This window comes from Sebastes fasciatus, chromosome 15 (assembly GCF_043250625.1).
Source record: "Sebastes fasciatus isolate fSebFas1 chromosome 15, fSebFas1.pri, whole genome shotgun sequence".
In the NCBI taxonomy this organism is placed as follows: Eukaryota; Metazoa; Chordata; class Actinopteri; order Perciformes; family Sebastidae; genus Sebastes; species Sebastes fasciatus.
Genome location: NC_133809.1, coordinates 7,617,661 through 7,640,300, shown reverse-complemented (window position 1 = coordinate 7,640,300; position 22,640 = coordinate 7,617,661). Strand labels below are relative to the sequence as shown.

The following is a 22,640-nucleotide window of genomic DNA, read 5'->3' as shown; positions in this document are numbered from 1 at the left end:
AATACCCTTGATTGTTCAGTTTTTTAAATGATATACTGTATATCTAATTGAGGGTTGGTTTTTGTTAAGGCTTTTGTTCCATTGTAGGTTTACCCAGAAAGCTTCACAGCAGCCAACAAAAGCTGCCCTACATACATAGTCAATGAATGACTGAATGGGAAGACATGTAACCATAAATTGTGTTGAAAATCACTGGTATGCATGAGAAGTAGGATTCCCTCAAGCGTAAAATTATCTGCAAAAAGGAGGATGGAAATCTCTCATGGTGATTGTCAGCATCACATGATGACTTCTGCAGCAGGGTTAAAATACACTATAATAGTTTATAAATACAGGTAAAAAGTTGCACCAGTAAACCCTCGTGAGAAAGCAAAACATGCACTTTTCGCTCATGGAAATGATATGAAGACGATTAAAAAGAAAATGACAGATTAAATTTGGAAATAGAGATGGGAATCATTTGGGACGGATTATGATGAGGAAACTGTTTGCCTCACATAACGAAGATGCAGTGACCCCTTAAATGAGGGCAGAGGGGTGTGGGGGCTTGGAGAGGGGATGTGGATGTGGGGATGAAGTACGCAATTAGGTTTTAAGAACTCACTGCACAGTACAATGAGTTTATAACTAACGGGGAATAGACTGAAGAAGGGGTGGCGTCCTAATAGATACAATACCCAGGACTTTTCTGTCACAGGATATTCCTCCTTGTCGTTTTCTGGAGACAGCAGCCAGTCAGATAGAAACTTTGAGGTTAATTGGTGGAAAATGCCGGAGGAGGAAGAACGAGAGAAATTAGCCAAAATCATCAGACAGTGGAACAACAACAGACTGGACTTGTTTGAAATTAATCAACCTGATGAGGTGAGTCGCCTGCAGACATCAGACAGGGTTCATGTACACCATTTAAACTCTCTGTTTAAGTTTGTATTAACTTTTATTCTCACAATGCCACAGTTTTAGATGTACCTTTAGATGTAAAGTTGTATTTATAACACACATATACACCCATCCAAGTACATTTAACTACGGTTTATGTACTGTACTTTAGTATGCAGTAGTTTTGAGGTAATGGGATACTACTTGTGTATTTCCATTTTGTGAGATTCTATACTTTTACTCCTAATACTAATCTCATATCTTATATATATCTACAATAAAGCACCTATTAGATTCATATACTTTCAGCTCATATAAATGGGGCTAAAGAGGTGGATTTGAATATATGGCTCACAGCAGCTGAAGCATTGAAGTGTCTCTTGTGATTCCTTTAACTGATCTTTTACTGTCTGGTGTGTAATTGATCCTCATTCACTGTGTTAATCCTTGAGTATCCAATAGAGAGGCAAAGTCTCGCCCTTCTTGTGGACCACCATGGGACCTTATTTTGGAAAAAATATGGACGGTAGTCAACGGCGAGAGACAAATATTTCTTTGAATCCGTTTGAATTGCGCCATGAATCACACATATAATGTTTTGTCAATTAAAAACATAATTTTGCAAGTCAAGAAAGTCGTAAAACTGTTGAAGTATCAGACTGTGAAAATACGTAATTAGAAAGACGATACACCTAAAAGTCGCGTAAGTGACGTCTTTCTCTCTGAAGCTATTTTGCCTCTGTGTTTGGTACTGGGATGTACTCACACCAGCAACGGGTCTGATCGTTCTTTCTCTTTCCGGCTGATATAAAGACCAGGAGTCGCTGGATAAAACATGTCAGGTAAGATAACGTTTCATTTGTGCGTGGAACATAGGGAAGTTAGCTCGCTAGCTAGTGTTGGTGACGTATACTGTGCGAGACGAGAGATGTAGTTCACTGAGCGGTTTAAAAAAAACAACTAAATGATACTACAACAAACCTACGACAAACTGCAACTTTCTTGACTTGCAGAATTATGTTTTAAATTGACAAATATCATGTGTGATTAATGGCGCAATTCAAACAGGATCAAAAAAAGATGTATCTCTCGCTGTTGACATACATACATAATATTTCCAAAATAAGGTCCCATGGGGTCCACAGGAAGGGGCGGGACTTTACCTCTCTTTCCAGTCTATGGGTACACCACATCCCCGAATTACAGGGCAACATCCTGATCACATGTAAACACAGAAGTCTAGAGCTGCAGCGATTAGCCAATAATGAATCGATGACAAAAATAATGGTTAGCTGCAGCCCTAAATCAACTCTCAGCAGTGTGGACAGCATGGAGTTGTAATTGTGAAACTGAGAGAAGTAACAGAAAAACTACCGTAATAGAAATACTACCACTAATCCGAACACAAGTAGGATAGTTATCAGTGTTGATCAGTGTTAGTGTTTGGTGCAATTTACATCTTCTCAACCACTCGGATCTGATTTACAGCCCATGTTGTTGTGATATGTTACTTTTTATTAAGTCCTAACAACTACAAATCTCATAATGCTGATTTTCTCGAATGGTATCGACTGCATTCCTGTTTTTATGGTGAGATTTAAAGCTCAATGAATGGTTGGTTGATTGTTTGGTTTAATACAAGAAGGGCAAGTGGAGTAAGGTTTAACTGATTATAATTCATATTACCTGGTATCATTTTAGAGTCCGACAGCACTTGGGAAGGTTTTTCAGGGACATCTCGAAAGCTTTTTAAATTCCTAAACCCAGAGCAGCATTTTATAAAAAGTGAAGATTGGCTTTTTCATTCTCAAAGCCTATTCAACAATATGGTTTCACCACACTTTATGAAAGGTAGAAAATTGTTCAAATTAAAGGAACAGAAAACAGTGGACACAGTTAAAAACTAAACCGGTTTTCTGGCAGAACTTGGACTTTCATGGTGTGATGCGCTTCTACTTTGAGGATCATGTCGGAGGAAACGTGGCCACAAAGTGCCTGCGTGTTTGCAGCAACTCTTCAACTCGCGAGGTCGTTGAAACGCTTTCAGAGAAGTTCAGGCCTGACATGAAAATGCTGACTACTACTTATTCCCTGTATGAGATCCACGCCAGTAAAGGTAATCATTCGACTCAAAATACTGTATATTGTTTGTTCAATTTCAAAATCGTAAAAAAAACGTGATTCATAGTTTTTTCCCCGACCCTACTACACATACAGTAAAGTATGGCAACACTTTGGGTTTCACACATTGCAGGAAAAATAGAGCTAGACATTTAAGAATACGCTCTGACCAATTTTCTGTGTTTTGTATGTTGAATAAGAACGTAAACTGGATCTGGATGAGAGACCTTTGGTTGTCCAATTAAACTGGAACACAGACAACAGAGAAGGACGTTTTGTGCTCAAGAAAGACAAGAAGAGTTTGGAGGTACCCATCAAACCATTAATTCAGTCTGCAGTTTCACTCTCTCTTCACATAATCTCACATCTATGTTCTTTTTTTTATGTGTGTTGAACAATAAAGGAAAACTGTCACGAGAAGGAAAAAGGAGGCGTGATCCAAAGCTTCAAGAGGACGCTGTCAAGAAAAGAGAAAAAGAACAAAACTAAAGCAACTGACAAGGTTTCAGAGGATGAGAAGGGGTAAAATGTTTCATTGTTCACCATCACATTTTTTATTTTCCAGACTGCTTGCTTCAGGCCTGCCTAACGGTCAGAAGAATAACATCCACATTTTTAAACAAATATCCAGGTCAACTGAAAAGCTACTGAACAACAACAGCATTTGTGTGTCTAACCATGAGACAAAAAAGAGCCACCCACAGAGGCAGGCTGCCCCGGGTACGTAATCTGAAAATAAAAATAGAAATGATAAATGGACATTGCAGTCTCATAAGACCATGTACTTTCCATTCATTCAGTTCAGGCATATTTAACTTACAATCAATAAGGACTATATTATATAAACAAAAAGATTTCTCTTTGCTAAAATGCAGGAGGAAAGCACACAGAAAATCTGAATTTTTCTGATCAACCTGGATTACCAATTGGAATTCAATTCTGTGATAACTGTGAGTATGAAACAAGAAAGGTTTTCTTCCACCGTGTTATTTCAATACTTGTCATAATGTCCTCCTGCCCCCTGCTGGTGTCTTTTACATTACAGCCGAGGAAGCCTTCCTATCTGCAGTCATAAATTACACCAACAGCTCCACAGTTCATTTCAAGCTCTCCCCCGCATACATCCTCTATGTCGTGGGACGCTTTGCTCTGCGACGCCAACACAAGCGAGGCTCTCCACCCTCGGGGAAGACACAAAGTGTAACTTCGATCGCAAACAAAATGGTGGCCATGACAGGGAAGGTCATCCAGGCAAGTACAAGAAACCTCTGTCTTCTCTTATAATTGCACAATAAAAGATGTAATTTATAAGCAAACATCATGCCAAAAAAAAACACCTAAAAGTCACATCTGCCAGATGTTCTGTGAGCTTACATGACACTGCTGCTATATTTGCCTTGCAGATGCAGCAGGCCATCGCCGGTGCTCTCGCCTTCTGGATGGCCAACTCCTCTGAGCTGCTGAACTTCCTCAAGCATGACAAGGACCTCAGCTCGCTCACACAGCAAAGTCAGCTGGATCTGTCCCACCTGGTGCACAAAGCTTACAGGTACAGACGACAAGACCTGACCACAGAGATTCAGATCATTTAAATCCCATCGGAGTCACAGTATTGAAAACATGTCATCAAAAGTGCAGCTAAAATCATAAGTGAGCCTGCTTAGCCAGCTATCTACCTATTCAAGCCTTTGCCCTCTTATGCTGAATTCACACCAGGGCAGTGGCAAATTGTGGCCTGTGGAACGCTGCCAAGCAATGTCTTTGGAAAGCTGAGGTGGCCGCTCCCGCCAGAGAGCGCCCGCAGCCAATCAGTAAACAGATCCTGTGACTCCTGTGACATGTTGACCTATGTTACAAAGAATGTCTTCCCACATTAAACACATGAACATGCATTCCAGCCGCAGAAAACACTAATTATTGTGGCGAGCTGTACTTCGCCGCTGCCTGGTGTGAATTTCACGTTAAAGACACGACAAGTCTCTAGCCACCAAAACAAACTGCTTTAAAAATAGATTCTTTCCAACTGCAATAGCGACCCTGATCTCACAAATTCCAACCATACAGTATACACAAGAACTTCTAACACTGTGTTATGTCAACATGCACTTTTCTTCCTACTTTGTCTGGAAATATTGTCTGTAGACAATGAATTATCTGCCAAATATCGTCCAAATACGTCACCCAGTATTGTGCATATTGGCAACAGATGTGTTTGTTCTATAAAATCTCAAATGTCTTGTTTTATCCACAACTCAAAGATATTCAGTTTACTGTCATAGAGGAGTAAAGAAACCAGAAATATTTTTAGTTTAAATAAATAGTTTTTGTTTTTATGTGTGTTTTTTATTAGTTGTCTGCTACAGTGTCTACAGAATGAGTTAAGGAAGCACTTGCCAACTTTTTGGATTGATCCTGAGCAACACGGTGCACTGCCAGCTGGTATAGGTAAATGTTTTTTTATTCATAAATACTACAGTAACAATTATCTCTTGGAAGAGCTGATGTCGCCTCCCCGGTCAACTACTATAAACTTGTATCTTGCCTGTTGCAGAGATGGTGCTGAACACCTTGATGAACGCCATGTCTCTTTTACGCCGCTGCCGGGTCAACCCTGCCCTAACCATCCAGCTCTTTTCCCAACTCTTCCACTTCATCAGCATCTGGCTCTTCAACCATCTGATGAGCCCAGAGGCCAACTCTCCAGGCCTGCGCTCCCACTACTGGGGCGCTGCTCTCCGCCAGAGGCTCACGGCCATCGAAGCCTGGGCGGAGAGGCAGGGCCTAGAGCTGGCTGCTGACTGTCACCTCGGACACATCATCCAGGTCGGTCCTTCCCTGCACTTCATGAATATTAGTGAAAAATAAAACTGAAAAATTAAATATGGAATTGGTGTCTTCTACCACCAATATGCACATTCATTTCTGATCTTGTTTATGCTTTGCAGCTTTTATCTCAGCTTTTATTTCCATGTCAGAGCACACATTTCTACAAGCTGTTAAAATAGCATTGCCTGGCTGTTTCTAGACAACCACGCTCCTGACCATGAGCAAATATTCAATGAAAGACGTGAAGGCCATCCAGAATACCTGTTTCAAGTTGAACTCACTGCAGCTGCAGACGTTGCTATCAGGCTACCTCTATGCAAACAATGAGCCTCACATCCCTACTGTGAGTAGTTTTTCATCTGTTTTTCAATCCCCTCATGTCTCTGCTGTTTTCCCTGTTTGAAGCAACAACTATGATGCTGCTTTTTGGGACAAATCCTTGCATGGGTTGTTTAATATCCAGAGGAATAGCCGGTCGAATAGATATAGGCTTAAGGTTTGTAAAGTAGTAGCAGCAGGCACAGAACAGGAGCTCAGCAGTATAGATTTAATTATATTAATAATTAACAATGATGAATATGATAATGAATAATATATGAAGAATAGTAAAGCGAGTTGTCACATAAACCCATTGCCTTTGAGTGAAATATTTTCCTGAATATGGGGTGTGTGACTACCTCTACTGTGTGTGACAAAAGCCATGTTGAGTTTCCCATTTTGCCAATAATACAATAAATTAAGAAATGAAAAGAAATCATCTTGTGAATGGGCTGTGTGCAAGACAACAGTCACATACAATACTGCCCTCTAGTAGAGCCTGGGTTTATCATCCAAAACAACTGCAGCAATCTAGTAGGAAATATGCCACAATTCAGCCCACAGCATTTATACTCAAACAAACATCACATGCCACCATGATGAATACAAACAGCATGAAAGCACCATTGTGCACATGATAAATTAGCCTCAGTTTGTGCCTCTCATGTAACTTACATTAGAGACTCCTATATTCATTCTTTCTATATTTTCACACACAATAATGCATTTTGTATTTTTTCTTGAGTGGTACAAAACAAGCAAGGAGATAGCTATTTCGTTCCCAGCTCCCATCTTTGTTTAGGGTTAGGAAATACAGTTGCAACTTGGTTAAAGGTCCCATATTAAGCTTATTTTCAGGTTCATACTTGTATTTTGTGTTTCTACTAGAACATGTTTACATGCTGTAATGTTCAAAAAAAACTTTATTTTCCTCATACTGTCAGCCTGAATATGCCTGTATTTACCCTCTGTCTGAAACGCTCCGTTTTAGCGCATTTTGACGGATTTGCAACAGAATTGCGTTGCTAGGCAACAGCTTGGGTCCATGTGTACTTCCTGTCAGCTGATGACATTTTCATACACTGCAACAGGAATAAACTGGGACACATTTAGAACGTTTAAAATTGTGACAAGAGTCTAAATATTGTATATTCGTGACATCACAAATGGGCAGAAATCCGACAGCTTGTTTCAAATACAGAGTTTCTGAATACGGACTGTGTGTATTTCCTTGTGAATTGAGTGTTTCAATACTTTCACAGTATTTATATAGGACTTAAGCCTGCTTTATCATAAAAAAACATGAAAATCTCACTTTTTTATAATATGGGACCTTTAAAAAACATTAAATTAAACAAATAAATACAATAAAAAATTAATACTATTTGTATGCAGTTAACAGCTAGCTAGTTGGAAGAGTCTTTGGGTAATAACTTCAAAACAGTGGTATGTTTTGCAGTGTTAAAAAACCTTTATGAACGACTGTTAGACAAACAGATGCTAACGTTAGTTATGTGACTTTATACGAGTTGCATGAGGCTAGTTCATGCTAAAGATAATAATATAACATGGCATACTATTTAAAACAAACTTTGGAAGAATTGTGGGCAGTCATAGTTTGGGCCATAAATATTAAGTAATGTAATGCCTTTAATTATCAAATATCTGCCCTGTTTGTCTTTCTCAACGTTAACCACATGTAAAGGGACATTTTTACCTATTAAAGTGGCAACTCCCCTAGATAGGGATGTGAAGGATGAATAAAAGATCTGCCCCTGCCATTGACGGGTCAGTTTGGCATGTTCAGCATCCGTTAAGTGGGTCTCCTGTAACAGAGCTACATCTATTTTATGATTTTTCAGGTAGTTAAGTACCTTTTTACGTTTTGACAGTTCGTTAATGCCATTAGTATTCCAAGACAAATACCTAAGAGCTACGGTTGTCATTTATTCATCTATTTTTCCTATTAGCTAGTATGATACAATTAAACCATTTAGAGTGTCTAGTCCCAGCCACTGCAATATCTAAGCAAGCCATGTCCATGTCCTGAACGTTGGAGGTAAGTAAAAGATTGAAAAAAATAAAAAATAAATGAATAAATAAATAAAAATATGGTCAAACTAAGCCCTATACGCCAAGCAACCAAACAAAATGAGCTCACTCACAACAAGAAAATGATTCACATGTGATGCCAATGCAAATACTATGTGTAAATAGCAGCATTAAAGCATAAAGCAGCCAGCAAAGGTCCAACAGAAAATAACATTATCAACCACAAGAGAGCGGGAGAGTGTTAGCTAGCAGCCCTTAGTAACCGTTAGTAACTGTTAGCAGCCGTTAGTAACCATTAGCAGCCGTTAGCAGCCGTTAGTAACCGTTAGCAGCCGTTAGCAGCCGTTAGCAGCCTCATAGTGTTAGCTAGCTTATCCAAACACCAACTGAACATACCTAAAACATCAACTCACATTAATTAAATTAATATCAGCATCAAGCAGCACACTTACTTAGTTTGCTGAAGTATTGCGACCGGTCACAGGTTGTTGACATCAGGACAGGAAACTCCCAAACTGAAGGAAACGTTAGCAGCAGTTGGTGTAGCATAGTTAGCATAGTTAGCTAACCAACGGCTAACAGAAACAGTAGAGAACCGTTAGCAGCAGCAGTGGGAGGGTATTATCTATGTAAACATACAGTATATAAACTAACATATACGAGTATTACTGCAGTTAGCTAGTATCACTACTACAACTACTAGCTACTAGCTGAGTTGAACCCCTCAAATATTAATATAGCTAATATAAGCTATTGAACTTGACTTTTAGAGAGAACTGCTGCCACACACCTGCTACAGGTGCTGCAGGTATTAGAATTACACTGCTACCAAAGAGTATAGAAGCAACAAGATGATGAACCCCAGTGTTTTTTGTTTTTTTACAACAGCCGCTGATGCAATTTTGCACTGAAAATTCATATAATTATAATATTTTATCATTATTAGTTTAATATACAAGTTCAACGCGGACCATTTCGGTAGAATATGACAACAGAATAGAAATAATTTAGTTTTACTTTGTACGGCGGATGTTTCACTGGCGTCCGGTAGTCACTTTCAGTCCAAAATGGCGGAAGTGTAGCTTTGCTGCTGGGCGCTGATGGTGCAATGGAACGAACAATTGACTTTCACTTCTTGGCAAAATACATTCTTTGCTACTACTGCTACTACTACTGCCACAACAAGTAAACTGCTACTTCCAGTGATGACAGGAAGTATTTAGACATTTTTCTTAAAGGTCCCATATTTCAAAAAAGTGATATTTTCACGTTTTTTTTTTTTATTATAAAGCAGGCTCAAGTCCTATATAAATACTGTGAAAGCACTGGGAAATACACACAGCCCGTATTCAGAAACTCTGCAGTTGAAACAAGCTGTCAGGATTTCTGCCCATTTGTGATGTCACAAATATACAATATTTAGACCCTCGACACAGTTTTAAACGTAAACATTCTGAATGTGTCCCAGTTTATTCCTGGTTGCAGTGTATGTGAATGACATCAGCTGACAGGAAATACACATGGACCCAAGCTGTTGCCTAGCAACGCAATTCCGTTGCAATTCCGTCAAAATGCGCTAAAACTGAGCGTTTCAGACAGAGGATTAATACAGGCATATTCAGGTAGACAGCATGAGGAAAATAAAGTTTTTTTTTAACATTACAGCATGTAAACATGTTGTAGTAGAAACACAAAATACAAGCATGAACCTGAAAATGAGCAGGATATGGGCCCTTTAAGTCAATACAACGTAGAAATACTCAATAACAAGTCTAAAAGCAGGCTTATGTAAAAATAATCAACAAATTGTATTTAAAGTATCCAAAGTTCTCATTATGCAGCATTATTATTATTATTATTATTATTATATTATAAGATAATTGCAGATGCATTTCTATGTAAACAGGACTTTAATCATTTTAGAGGTGGAGCTTTTAACTACATTACATATTGTTGGGTAGTTTCAGCTATAACAATGCATTATATTCTATAAGATGATTGTAGGCTTCGTATGTTAAATGTTAGTATGCAAAGTTAATAGCTCAGTTAAAGTACATGAATGAAAAGTACAGTGTTTCCCTCTGAAATGTAGTGAAATAGGAGCATCAAGTGAAAATAGTCAAGTACAGTAAAAATACCTCAAAACTGTACCTGTACAGTCCTTGAGTAAAAGTCCTTGCTTACTTTACACCAATGACGATTAACAGTTTCTACTGGAACTTCTGCTTCAGTCAATCACCAGGACCATATTAGTTCAACATTACTTTAATGTTGTACTTTTCTACCTCTCCAGGGAGGTCAGCTTCCTCTGCATGAAGGTCTTCAGTATTTTGCTGAGGGTCACAGCAGACAGATTGGATGTCTCTTCCCTGAAGCCTTGTCACAGAATGACAAATGCCAATCCATACGCTAGGAACGACCTTTTCCTGAAATATTTCCGCTGTCTGATCCACTTGTCGTCCTCCTCGCTGCAGGATTTGATCGATGCTGTAGTGGCGGCGGCGGAGGCCTCGGCAGATAACCTGACTCGGAGCGAAGGACGGGACATCCAGCTGGAGGAGAGCCTCGACCTACACCTGCCCTTCCTGCTGCCGGAGGGAGGATACTCCTGTGACACCGTGAGAGGAATCCCTCCAGGGTTTAGGGAGTTTTTTGAGCCAATTTGCCGGAAAGGTTTGTGTTTCTGTCATATTTGCAAAACGTGAAACATACTGTAGAATAACAGGGATGTCTTGTATCTAAGATGAACACACATAAGATGGGTTGTTTCTCCTCCAGGTCTCTGCTCTTTAACATCCCAGCCGAACTCCAAAGGTGACTGGACCGTGCACTTCAGTGAACCAACTTCCTCTGCAGAGAGCACGTACTTGGTAAGAAAAAAACACATGATTATATGTTGAAATGTGATTGAATTTTAACAAAGAATAAAACATTTATTGAGCATTTATTTATGTTTTCTTCAATAGGCAGCACACAGAGAGCCAGAGATGGTGACGATCACACTGAACAAACCTCTGAACAGTGGGATGGGGGTCAGCATTGTGGCTGCTAAGGTGACAATTCTACCAAAAAAATCTGAACTATTAAAACACCAAAACTATCTGCTAAATGTCTCAACTAGGGCTGTCAATGGATTAAAATATTTCATCGCGATTAATCGCATGATTGTCCATAATTAATCGTGATTAATTGCAAATTAATTGCACATTTTTTATCTGTTCAAAATGTACCTTAAAGGGAGATTTGTCAAGTATCTAATATTCTTATCAACATGGGAGTGGACAAATATGTTTGCTTTATGCAAATCTATGTATATATTTATTATTGGAAATCAATTAACAACAGAAAACAATGCCAAATATTGTCCAGAAACCCTCATAGGTACTGCATTTAGCATAAAAATATGCTCAAATCATAACATGGCAAACTCAACGGGTGTCAGTGTGTCAGTGTGCTGACTTTACTATGACTTGCCCCAAACTGCATGTGATTATCATAAAGTGGGCATGTCTGTAAAGGGGAGACTCGTGGGTACCCATAGAACCCATTTTCATTCACATATCTTGAGGTCAGAGGTCAAGGGACCCCTTTAAAAATGACCATGTTTTTCCTCGTCAAAATTTAGCGCAAGTTTCATATGATGCCAGCATCTTTTCCGAAAGACTGATTGCGTTAATGCCTTAAAGAAATGAATGGCGTTAAAACATATTTGCGTTAACGCGTTATCACGTTAACTTTGACAGCCCTAGTTTCTTCTCATGAGTGTCCTCTCTCTTGTTTTGCCACAGGGAGCAGGGCGAGGAAACCTTGGGATTTATATCAAATCTATTGTCAAGGGAGGACCGGCTGAAATGGTGAGATCCAACACATTTGTTATTCAACTTCACTTGAGATGTGCAGAATAATTTGATTTTTCAAGGAAAGATTGAAATAATGGATAAAATCTCTACTTTGTGCAGAATGGCAGGTTGACAGCTGGGGATCAGCTGCTGAGTGTAGACGGTCAAAGTCTGGTCGGCCTCAGCCAGGAAAGGTAGCTACATAACGGCCTGTTATACAACTGGCTAGTAAAAGTTTATGTGTTTAAACACGTGAGCAGCGTGACTCTAGGAATGGCATCATCGGTCTGTTGGTCAATCATTCCACCACTTTGGTGTAGACTGAAATACCTCAACAACTATTAGATGGATTGCCATAAGATTTTGCACACACATTCATTAACCAATTTTATCATATCTATAGAAAATTTAAAATAAATAAATAAATAATGCTTTCAGACGGAAAACAATATTATTGCAATATCTACAGAAAAATGTAAAAAATGAATAAATAATGTTTATCAAACAGATAACTATATTATCGTGATATCTATAGAAAATTAAATTAAATTCACCCTCAGAGCAGCTAGCATGCATGTAGTAGACTTTTTCCTTTTATTCGTTTTTGTTCCAGAAAATGTCATGAAATAAAAGTAATGACATAAACAACCATGTGTTTGGTGGGACAATATTATCTAGATATGCACATACTGAACCAATATAAAGTATTTTTCCCCATGGAACAGATTTCAAATTCAAAACAGGTGACAGCAGCGTAGTCTTGACTTTAAAAACTCATTCAACACAAAAGAGTTCTTATTTTATTCTCAGATCAAGTCCCAGATATTGTAATAAAAAGTATGAAAGGCTACACAGTCTGAAATATAATATAATATTGTTCTATTGATTTAGGGCAGCAGCTATCATGATGCAAACCGGCCCCGTTGTGACCTTACAGGTTGCAAAGTTTGGAGCGAGCTACCACGGCCTGGGGGCTCTGCTGAGTGAACCGACCCCAGAAAGGACTACAGGTAAATAAATACATAATAAAAACTATTGTTTTTTTTTACTTTCTGCTCTTCATGACTTAATTTAGACCTTTTCTTGCTTCACCAGGCGATAAGCCTAACGGTAAAGCGCTCATGCTGTACAGCGTTGTGGATCCTGGTCCCTCAGAGCAGCTCCACGGAGGCAGCAGAAGGACTAAAGAGCAGATGATGCAGAGAAACAGACAACTTTTTCGCTCCAACCCCAACATGACCTGTGGGTGCACTTCTGTTTTAATCACTGCTGTGCTCGTACAGTAAATACCTTAAATATGTCCAATGCTTGAGGGTGAGTCATAAGTACAACTCCAGTGTATTTATATTCTCCTTATTTCAGCAGATTTCTCCCCCGAGGATGGAGATGAACCTGTAGACCCGGTCGTGAGAGGGAACAACGTAGCTGCTGTCTCCAGCGTCAACCTCTGTGCTGATGTGAGTCTCCATTTAATTCCATTTATAAAACATTCAGTCACTATAAAGAAGAGTGTTGGCTAAATACCCAAACAAGAATGTATTGTTTTTAACTCAATTTGTGTCACAAAATGACCTTTTTGTATGTCTGTTTTCAGACATTTCACAGGGAATACTTGACACTTCCGACCCCTAAATCTCAGGACAAGAACTCATCTGAACGCAGTCGACCACAGCAGACATTCAAAGTGTCTGTGAGGCCTTTAGATGGACACAACTCCAGTAAGAGGACATTCATGGTAAGTCTTAATGTCCCTCTGGAACCATATTATAAGATTTACTATTTACTAAACCAAGGAAAAGCCGACATATTGGTGGAAAGTAACTAAGAACATTTACTCAAGCGGTGTACTTTTTAGAGGTATATATGTACTTTACTGTCATATTCTCATTTTATGCTAATTTATACTTCTACTCCACTACATGTCTGAGGGAAATATTGAACTATTTACTCCACTACATTTATCTGAGAGATATAGTTACATTTCAGATGAAGAATTCACATAAAAAACATATTAAACAATTAAATACATTGTTAAAGATTAATACAGTGCTTCCCAACATCTTTGGCTTGTGACCCCTTACAAAAAGTTGTCCCTTCTTCCCTACTAGCAATTCTATCCAAACATTTCAGATGGTTTTATTTCAACTGTTCAATTTATCCAATTTTTTTTATAATCTGAACATACCAAAATATTTTTTTTTCTTCTTTTTAAAAAAAAGCAAAGATTAGAAAAAAAATCCAAAGTATGAATACTCGTTTCTTGTCCCATTAATCATCTGACGACCCCTCAGATTTATCTTCTGACCTTTTGGAGGGGCCTGACCCCCAGGTTGGGAACCACTGGATTAAACTATCTAACTGTAGTACTACTACTTTGCTGGTAATACTGTGTACTTTTACTTCGGTAAGATTTTAAAAGCAGGACTTTTACTTGTAAGTACTTTTTCATTGTTGTACTGTTATTTTTACTGAATTAATAGATTCTTCCACCACTGATTGCTCATAAAATAATAAATACAAGAAGGTAAATGGTACAAAAATCTCTATATTTATCCTCCTAGCGCCAAGCTCTGTCTCAGGAGAACCTGTGTGTGGACGGTGGAGGCCCCCTGCTGGACAAAAGGCAGAACTTGTGGGAGCAGAAGGAGCAGCGTGCCAAGCAAACCATGAGCCACTATTCATCTTTCCCAATTCGCTCGAGTGTTTCTACTCATGACATCCTCCTCTCAGATCATTGTTCTCCTACAAATCAACAGCAGGGCAGCCGTACAAGCGGCGCCGGTGTCTGGAGAACTCCTTTCTCACAACATCCAACACCGACGCCTTCCAACCAGCCGATACGCATCGACATCCCTGTAACCAGAGCAGTGAACACAAACCCTCCACTTTCCACCTTCCAGAGCTCGTCTCTGCTGGCAGTGAGGATGAGCCAAACCCTTAAAGTGAATGGACATAAAAACAGAGCTGATCATATTTATGCATGTCCCATTACTGCCACCAAGAAGCTACCTCAGCCCTCACTTCACCCCTCACTTCACCCCTCCACCACACGCAGGGATCAAGCTGCAAAACCCCAAGTGAGCATCACTCCAACAAAACACGTCTCCTTCCAAGAGCCTCCCACTCAGCAGAAGCAGAGTCCCCCAAAGCCGACAGACCCTCAGGAGCGGTGTGACCCGTGGAGGAGGGAGGCCCAGGAGAAGCTGGAGGAGCAGCAGAGGCTCCGTGCGGTGGAGCTCCTGCAGCAGGAGGTGCAGGAGCTCCAGGGCAAAGCGAGGCGCACGGCGGAGGAGAACGACCGGCTGCGACGGATCAGCCTGGAGTGGCAGTTTCAGAAGAGGCTGCAGGAGATTCAGCAGAGAGGAGAGGATGAAGAGGAGGATGATGAGGAAGATTTGGACATGATGGTGACGATACAGCAGCTGGAGGAAAGAACACAGGTGACGCTTGACACCGACTTTATAAGATCGGTGTTTATCTGCCTGAAATTAAGAGAGAAATATAAAATGTTAAAATTGTAGTCTTAATAACTTTTATCAAAGAAGAAATACTTCTGTGTTAACTATAGATACATTTGAATAATAATAATAATAGCTGATATTTAAAAAGCCACAATAACCTCTGTTTAATTATTTATTTTGTCCTCATCTTTAGAACAAGAGGAGCTCTGCTGGGAACATCAACACTGAACTGAAAGAGTTGGAAAAGCAGGCAGAGACAAAGGCAAAGACAGGTAATAGTAATAGCTTCATTTATTCATAAGAGTCGGTCAGATATCTTATTTTATGTACAGTACAAAATGTCCGTGTTTTTGGCAGATCAAAGAGCGACTGGATGGAGTCAAGACTTGAACAACATGGCATCAAAAGAGTGAGTTTGAGCTTTTTGGCTGTAAAACATTGATATTCTATTTATACAGCATTACTACTCATGAAGGCTTAATAACAGAAATGTATGTGCACAGTTGTGTACTATCACAACAAGCCTCTTAATTTAGTCTATTTAAAAAAACAACAACTGAGGTATTATAATAGTTTAATTCTTCCAAAAAAAGTGTTTGAAATAGAAATATATTTCAAAACAGCACAGGCTACTATTAGTGTCTTCATAAGTGATCAATAGAATTCAAGTATTCCTGCTAATATCATTTTTTCTTCACAGAAACCAGGAAGAGAAAATCAGAAGGGCGTCAGCTCCCGAAAAGCTTACGTTCAAGGAGCGTCAGCGTCTCTTTTCTCTGGCGTTCAGTGCATAAATGACGGTTAAAGCCTTGTTGACAGAAACCTCAGAGGAGGAGCGTGTCTATAGAAACAAGGGTAATCGTGTGCTAAGCAAAATGACGATATACAGTACCATGTAAAAAGACAGTGTGAGGTTCTAAATACATCCTTTAAATATATTATTTACTGTAGAGATGTTTGTCTTAGTGTCCCAGGGACATACTGTGGTTCAGTATTGTTTTAAGACATTCAGTTTTTTGATTTATCACCTGTATAAACATTAATTCTTGTATCTTCCTATTCATAGATAATAAAGCGTTCATTTAACAATATAATTGAGGCACTTCTTCCACTTATTTGATGCTTATTAACTGTAAACAAAAACCCACTGCTACTTCGGCTTCCTAACAGAAGCGGAACAGTTCCTTCATTCCTGCTGTGAAAGCTACTTTGTGCGCTGATAGAACTGTACCACAGCTTTCTCTTGTTCGTGAGTTTCGATGGAGCCTCGTCGCAGGTCGCGGATCTCCTTGATGGCGTCGATCCCCGATATCCTCCTCGTCTTCACCAGGTAGCAGGCCAGCATGGTCCCTGTTCTCCCGTGACCGTGCATGCAGTGAACTCCCACACCCTGAAGGGGGGAACAATGCAATATTTATTTAGCTCAATCCTTCGTAACACAGCACACCCATCCCGCATTAGTTGCTGCTATCAGACAGGAATTTACAAGCTCTACTTGCAAAACAAAATGTTTCTTCGTCTCATGTGATGTGAAACTGAAAATGTTTGGGTTTTAGACTTTTTATCAGAGAGAGCAAGCAATTTGAAGGCATCATCTTGGATTTTTAGGGAAGTATTTTTCACTATTTTCTGACATTTTATAGAACAAATAATGAATCATTTAATTGATAAAATAACTGTGATGAATGTAAAATGAATGTATAGTATGTAATCCAATGCTTTTTGATTCATGCACTTCGGAGGAGCAGCAAGGTTGTGAAAGACAGTTTTTCCTTTCCACTGTTCCAGGAGTTTTGTCAAAGTCACGTCAACCTGATGCCAAACGTTTTAGCTTTCAGTGCTTGTGTCTTTGTGAGTCTGCAACACTAGACTCAACCCTGGAGAATCCTTTATAACCATAACCATACATCAGGCAAATCTATCAAGTATGTGACTGAGCTCTTACCTCCCCCTTGGAGTTGGCCTCTTCCACGATAGAGAGGAATCTGTCAATCTGACTGGGTGAAGGAGGAGTAAAGTCCACTATCTTGATGTGGTGCAGCTGTAACTCTGGGCACGAGTCGTAGCACGGCGGTTTTCTCTCACACAGGCAAACCAGGTGTTTGATCCCGTTGTCCAGCAGGTACTGGTATTCAGATGCCATCCTGGGCAGCGCCAGTCCCGCCAGTTTGTCTGGATCCACCCAGGAGAAATTGTGTGGAGGAGCGGAGGCCATGCTGGTCAAACTGAGAGGAGGAAGGAAAGAAAGATAATGTTACTTGATACTCTGAACACGTGACAGATCCCTCCTCTCTTTTTTTTTTTTTTCCCTCATCCGATGTGAAGGTTGCTACTAAAGATACGGAGGGTGTTGTTTGCTGTACAGGTCGTAAAGCCCCCTGATGCAAATTTGTGATTTTTGTCTATACAAATAAAGTTGTCTTGAATTGACTTAATTTGTTTTACACTAAATAAATCGCTGAAAACCCGCCATGAAAATGTGTTTTAAAAGGTCCAGTGTGTAGGATCTGGCGGTATCTAGCGGTGAGGTGAGGAGATTGCAACCAACTGAAGCCTCTCCCGTGTGCCAAGCGTGTTGGGGAGCTACGAGAAAACTTGATTGGCCCTCTCTAGAGCCAGAGTGTGTACAGTGTGTGTGTGCCACTGTAGAAACATGGCGGTGTAAGATGACTCTGTGAAGAGCACCCGCTCCCGATGTAGGTATAGACGCAATCTGCAACCTCACCACTAGATGCTGACAAATCCTACACACTGTACCTTTAAGGGCATTTGATGGAAATTGTGGTATTAAAGGGACTGTTTGTAACTTCTTACACGTATAAATCAATCTGGGTCGGTGTCCCATGCGCGCTCGCGCGTGGCTACGCTGTTCAGACTCAGACTCCAACACAAACTACACGGAAGCACCAAAACCGCAAAGTTATATGTAGTGAAGCCCGTCTTGCAAAACAGTGTTGGCCGCGGTCGGAGGACGCAGGGGAGACCGTAGCTTTGGTCTCCAGGGTCTCTGCTGTACTCTGCTCCTCTGCCTGCCTGCCTGCCTGCCTGCCTGCCTGCCTGCCTGCCTGCCTGCCTGCCTGCCTGCCTGCCTGCCTTCAGTCACACACCGCGCTTGTTCTCGCTATTTCGCTCCACTCTCACGTGCATGCGCGCACACTCCACACTGCAGAAGAGTTAGTTTAGCTCTGAGAATATCTAGTGAATGTACAGTGGACATTTATGCAGAAATAAATGCTGCAGCTCCTCTAGACCAACAGAGTCTTCCCGTGTCTTGTGAAGTGACAGGGCTCCGCAGCGAGAAACGTTATCGTCTCCGACCGGGTGCCGGTGTCTCCCCTGCTCCCTCCGGCCGCGGTCGGGAGGCTGAAGCAGGAAAAGCCAACACTAGGATCAGCAGTGATTCATGGAGAGACATCCGTCTGGTCAGCTAACATTACTGCCAAGCAGGTGAAATATAGAGTGATATTGTGATTTTAGCTGACGTGTGTCGCCTCACTGTTTTGAACGATGCTCGTTCGTGTCTATGTATAGCGAGCACAAGCGTGAGCCCGACGCTGACTTTCGTTGACTTAACGGTTACAGGTGTCGCTGTTAACAAGCATTTCTGATTCTTACAAACAGTCCCTTTAAAGGTTTAGTTTAGTTTTGTGCAGTAAAATGACTGAATAACTACAGATAAATAGAGTACATAATAAGATGTATATAAAACTAAAATAAGAAGTAAAAATATAAACTATAAAAAGACAAAATTAACATTACAAGGTTAATTGGCAGATTTATTTTAAGAGACCGTGAGAAAGTGCAGAAAGTAAACATTAAATACAAAAGCTATTTGTCTAGCACACTGGCTAGACCAGAGGACCAGGGGATTGACAATAATAACATTACATATTTCAACATAATAAGACACAGGCCTGATGTCAAAATACACTCTGCAGGCCGCACCAGACTCCACCTAGATTTACAGAAAGATTAGAAGACTAAGACAAGAGCATGTAGTTTAACGTCAGCTAATGTATCAAGAAACTAACTTCTGTTAGACTAACTAACAGAAGCTGTCAAATTCACACCAACTGACTTGCTAACTAACTGATATATGCATCAACAGGAGAGCTGAATAACATCCTAAATAAGTAGTAAAATATAGACTTTAGACTTTATTGTCTATAAGGGGAAATTCCTCTCCACAGCACAGCACACGTCAGACAATAATACATACAACAGTAACAACATGACAGTCAACAGTACACACTCAGGTCTATTCAGCTGAACAATACCTATTGAACAATTAGCCTACAAGAGACAAAACTGCTGGGTAAAACCTTGGATTATAGTCTAAACAAACTGATAACACTGTGAGCAAAATGGGAGTGTGTCAGTGGTAAGGAGAGTTTGAAAAGTATGCCATCAGATGTCATTAGACATGTTCTGTCACAGGCACAGTTTGATTACCGTTTTGTGATTTGGTCCATTTTATATAAGATTTATAAATATATTTATTTTTTAAAATATTGTCAACACATTTCAGGAACCAGAATTGAATATTGTGTGTGTGATGGTGTAAGAAATAAAATGTAAACCTGGGTGTAGAGTAGAAATCCCCCCCCTGGCAGAGAATGAGAAATATATTTTAATACACTATTTTCTTGTAATTAAATTAAAAGCACAGGGTGAATAAATATATAATTTAAGGTCATTCAGAAAAGGATTTATGATTATTAAGAATTCCAATTTATTTGCATGAATAAGTGAAAATCCAGTGGTAGAAAGTAATTAAGTGCATTTACTCAAGTACTGTACTTAAAGTACAATATTTATGCAATTGTACCTTACTTGAGTATTTCTATTTTCCACTCCACTACACCTCAGAGGGAAATACTGTACTTTTTACTGCATTATATTTAATTAATATCTTTAGTTATTAACCCAAAATATAATGACTAATAAATGATGATGTATTATTATAAATTCAACAGTATATAAAGTCATTAAAATGAGCTCCACCTTTACCAGTTGCAATATAAAAGTGATGAACACATTGTTGTTGATGCTGTTTTTAATTTAGTGTTTGTAACTGCAGTTGGACGGAGTCCAGGAAAAATTTCCCTACGGGGACAATAAAAGTATATCTTATCTTATGTGTACATTTATACACATTTATGTATATATACTGTATATTTGTTTTATCAACTTGTCCTACCATTTTACCACTTCTATTATTATTGACATGTTCTGTGATGTTCTGTATTAGCATATCTTTTACTTTATTTATCTGCTTTTATTGTCTTGTGAAGCACTTTGTAACATCTGTTTTGAGAAGTGCTATATAAATAAATGTATTATTATTATTATTATGAATTCTAGAGGATTTGTGATTTGATTGATATTGAAGTTGAATGTTTGCTAAAAGGATAACAAAGTGTATCTTCTGTATTTGATTGTTAATGAGATGTTGTTTGTTGTGGTTCTGTAGCTCTAGCAGCGTGTTTATGAATATAGCAGCGTGTTTATGAATATAGCAGCGTGTTTATGAATATAGCAGCGTAGCAGCGTGTTTATGAATATAGCAGCGTGTTTATGAATATAGCAGCGTGTTGTTTGACTGTATGTGTGAGGACCACAGGAGGAATGGCTAATGCTAATGCTAACCTAATACATAAAGACAGAAAGCCATCCTACCGTTAGCTGCTGGCTTATAACTGACTGCCGAGTATCGCGAGGGGATGTGTCGCTTTCAAACATTGGACGCTTGATGGGCTGTCACTAGACACAGGCTCTCCCCACCTGATTGGACCAACGCTTTCCCGCCGTTGGCTGCTGCTCCCAGCTTTCAAACCAGAAACAGTATGGAGGCTCGTTTGGAAACTTTCTTCTCTTATTTCACGAAAATAGTTCGCTGAAATGTGTTTCTGAAAACATTTGAGGCGGGAAATAAGCCATGCAGTTGTTGAATCTGTCTTTATTTTGGATCAACAACATTTATTTTAAAAGATTCTCTGGAGTTTTGAGAGGCGGCGAGTCGCGTCAGACGCCCCTGATTTGCATAAAGTAGACGAGCCCTCAACTTTATGCAAATGAGGAGCGGGCGTTGTGACGCTCCGTTTCTCGAATCGTGACGCCACGCTACCAGAATGCATTGCGCGGCTGCTTACAAAAACAATGAATGGGGAGCATGGAAAGCACGGAGCCTGTGGACACGTTCCATGACTTTGACTGAATGTTGTGTTAATGACGTTCGTTCAACCAATCAGGTGATGACAGACAAGGATCATACCATCAAGCAGGGAGGGGCGGGGGTGCGCGGTGCGCTGATGGTCAGGAGGGATAGGAGGAGAGAAAGAGAGAGAGGAGTGTGGTGAGCTAATAGCAGACAAGATGAGTGACAGTCGGAAACGAAGCAGCATGTAAAATTATGATATTCTGTAAATTATAAGGTTTAGTATAATTATATTGAATAATTTAATTGATATATGTGAACACATACTAATCATAGGTCAAAACAGCCAAGGCTAAATTTGGCTGAATTATAAAAAGGCAGAAGTGGTAAAATGAAGAGCCGTTTGGGAGCCGAAAGAACCGGCTCTTCTTGGTGAGCTGAGCCAAATGATCTGACTCACTAAAAAGAGACGAAATTCCCATCACTAGTACATGTGACCGTAACAAGTTCCAATCCACGTCCTTCCAGAGATACACTTCCGTTGGTCAGTTAATCTTTAGGTAATCTTTCACCAGGAGTGGAGACCAGCTGTCGTTACTAATCAGTTCTGAAAAGCTAGCTAATGTTAACGAACTAATTTCTTTGCCATGCACCAATCTCATCTCCAACTAGTCGATTCTCATCGGTGGAAATCTGCAACTTCTGCTCGACTTAAAGTTCACATTGAGCCACGTGGGAACTTTACATAACATTACATTACATTACATTAACACGTTGAAAATCACATTTTATTCATTTTAACAGCACTCGTCAGGTATTTCAATCTTTTTTAAACTTCACAAATTTCAATAAAAAAAAAAGCGAAATACGTGCATTCCTTGTCTAAGGCTGTTGTAAGCTAATTATATCAACTATTTCAATAACAATAACGTTATAAATATCTGCAATGACTGTTATAAGTAGGTCCGCGAGCACAATGTTATGCAT

General features: G+C 39.7%; 2 protein-coding genes across 2 annotated transcripts; one reads left to right on the top strand and one right to left on the bottom strand.

The window, feature by feature from the left end:
* The first annotated feature begins 551 nt into the window (after window positions 1–551).
* afdnb (afadin, adherens junction formation factor b) lies at window positions 552–16,052 on the top strand. Its single transcript, XM_074609680.1, has 23 exons — window positions 552–864; window positions 2,803–2,995; window positions 3,201–3,307; window positions 3,404–3,522; window positions 3,632–3,720; window positions 3,876–3,950; window positions 4,046–4,251; window positions 4,404–4,549; window positions 5,351–5,445; window positions 5,552–5,823; window positions 6,026–6,169; window positions 10,671–10,869; window positions 10,975–11,066; window positions 11,163–11,249; window positions 11,985–12,050; window positions 12,156–12,229; window positions 12,927–13,045; window positions 13,131–13,277; window positions 13,398–13,492; window positions 13,630–13,770; window positions 14,597–15,475; window positions 15,690–15,768; window positions 15,854–16,052. Exons 1-23 carry the CDS (start codon window positions 769–771, stop codon window positions 15,907–15,909), a joined length of 3,576 nt encoding a protein of 1,191 aa, XP_074465781.1. The 5' UTR covers window positions 552–768; the 3' UTR covers window positions 15,910–16,052.
* dusp23b (dual specificity phosphatase 23b) lies at window positions 15,770–18,168 on the bottom strand. Its single transcript, XM_074609679.1, has 2 exons — window positions 17,442–18,168; window positions 15,770–16,886 (listed from the first exon to the last, which is right to left on the bottom strand). The coding sequence occupies exons 1-2, from the start codon at window positions 17,709–17,711 to the stop codon at window positions 16,701–16,703; spliced, it is 456 nt and encodes a 151-aa protein (XP_074465780.1). The 5' UTR covers window positions 17,712–18,168; the 3' UTR covers window positions 15,770–16,700.
* Between the last annotated feature and the right edge of the window lie 4,472 nt (window positions 18,169–22,640).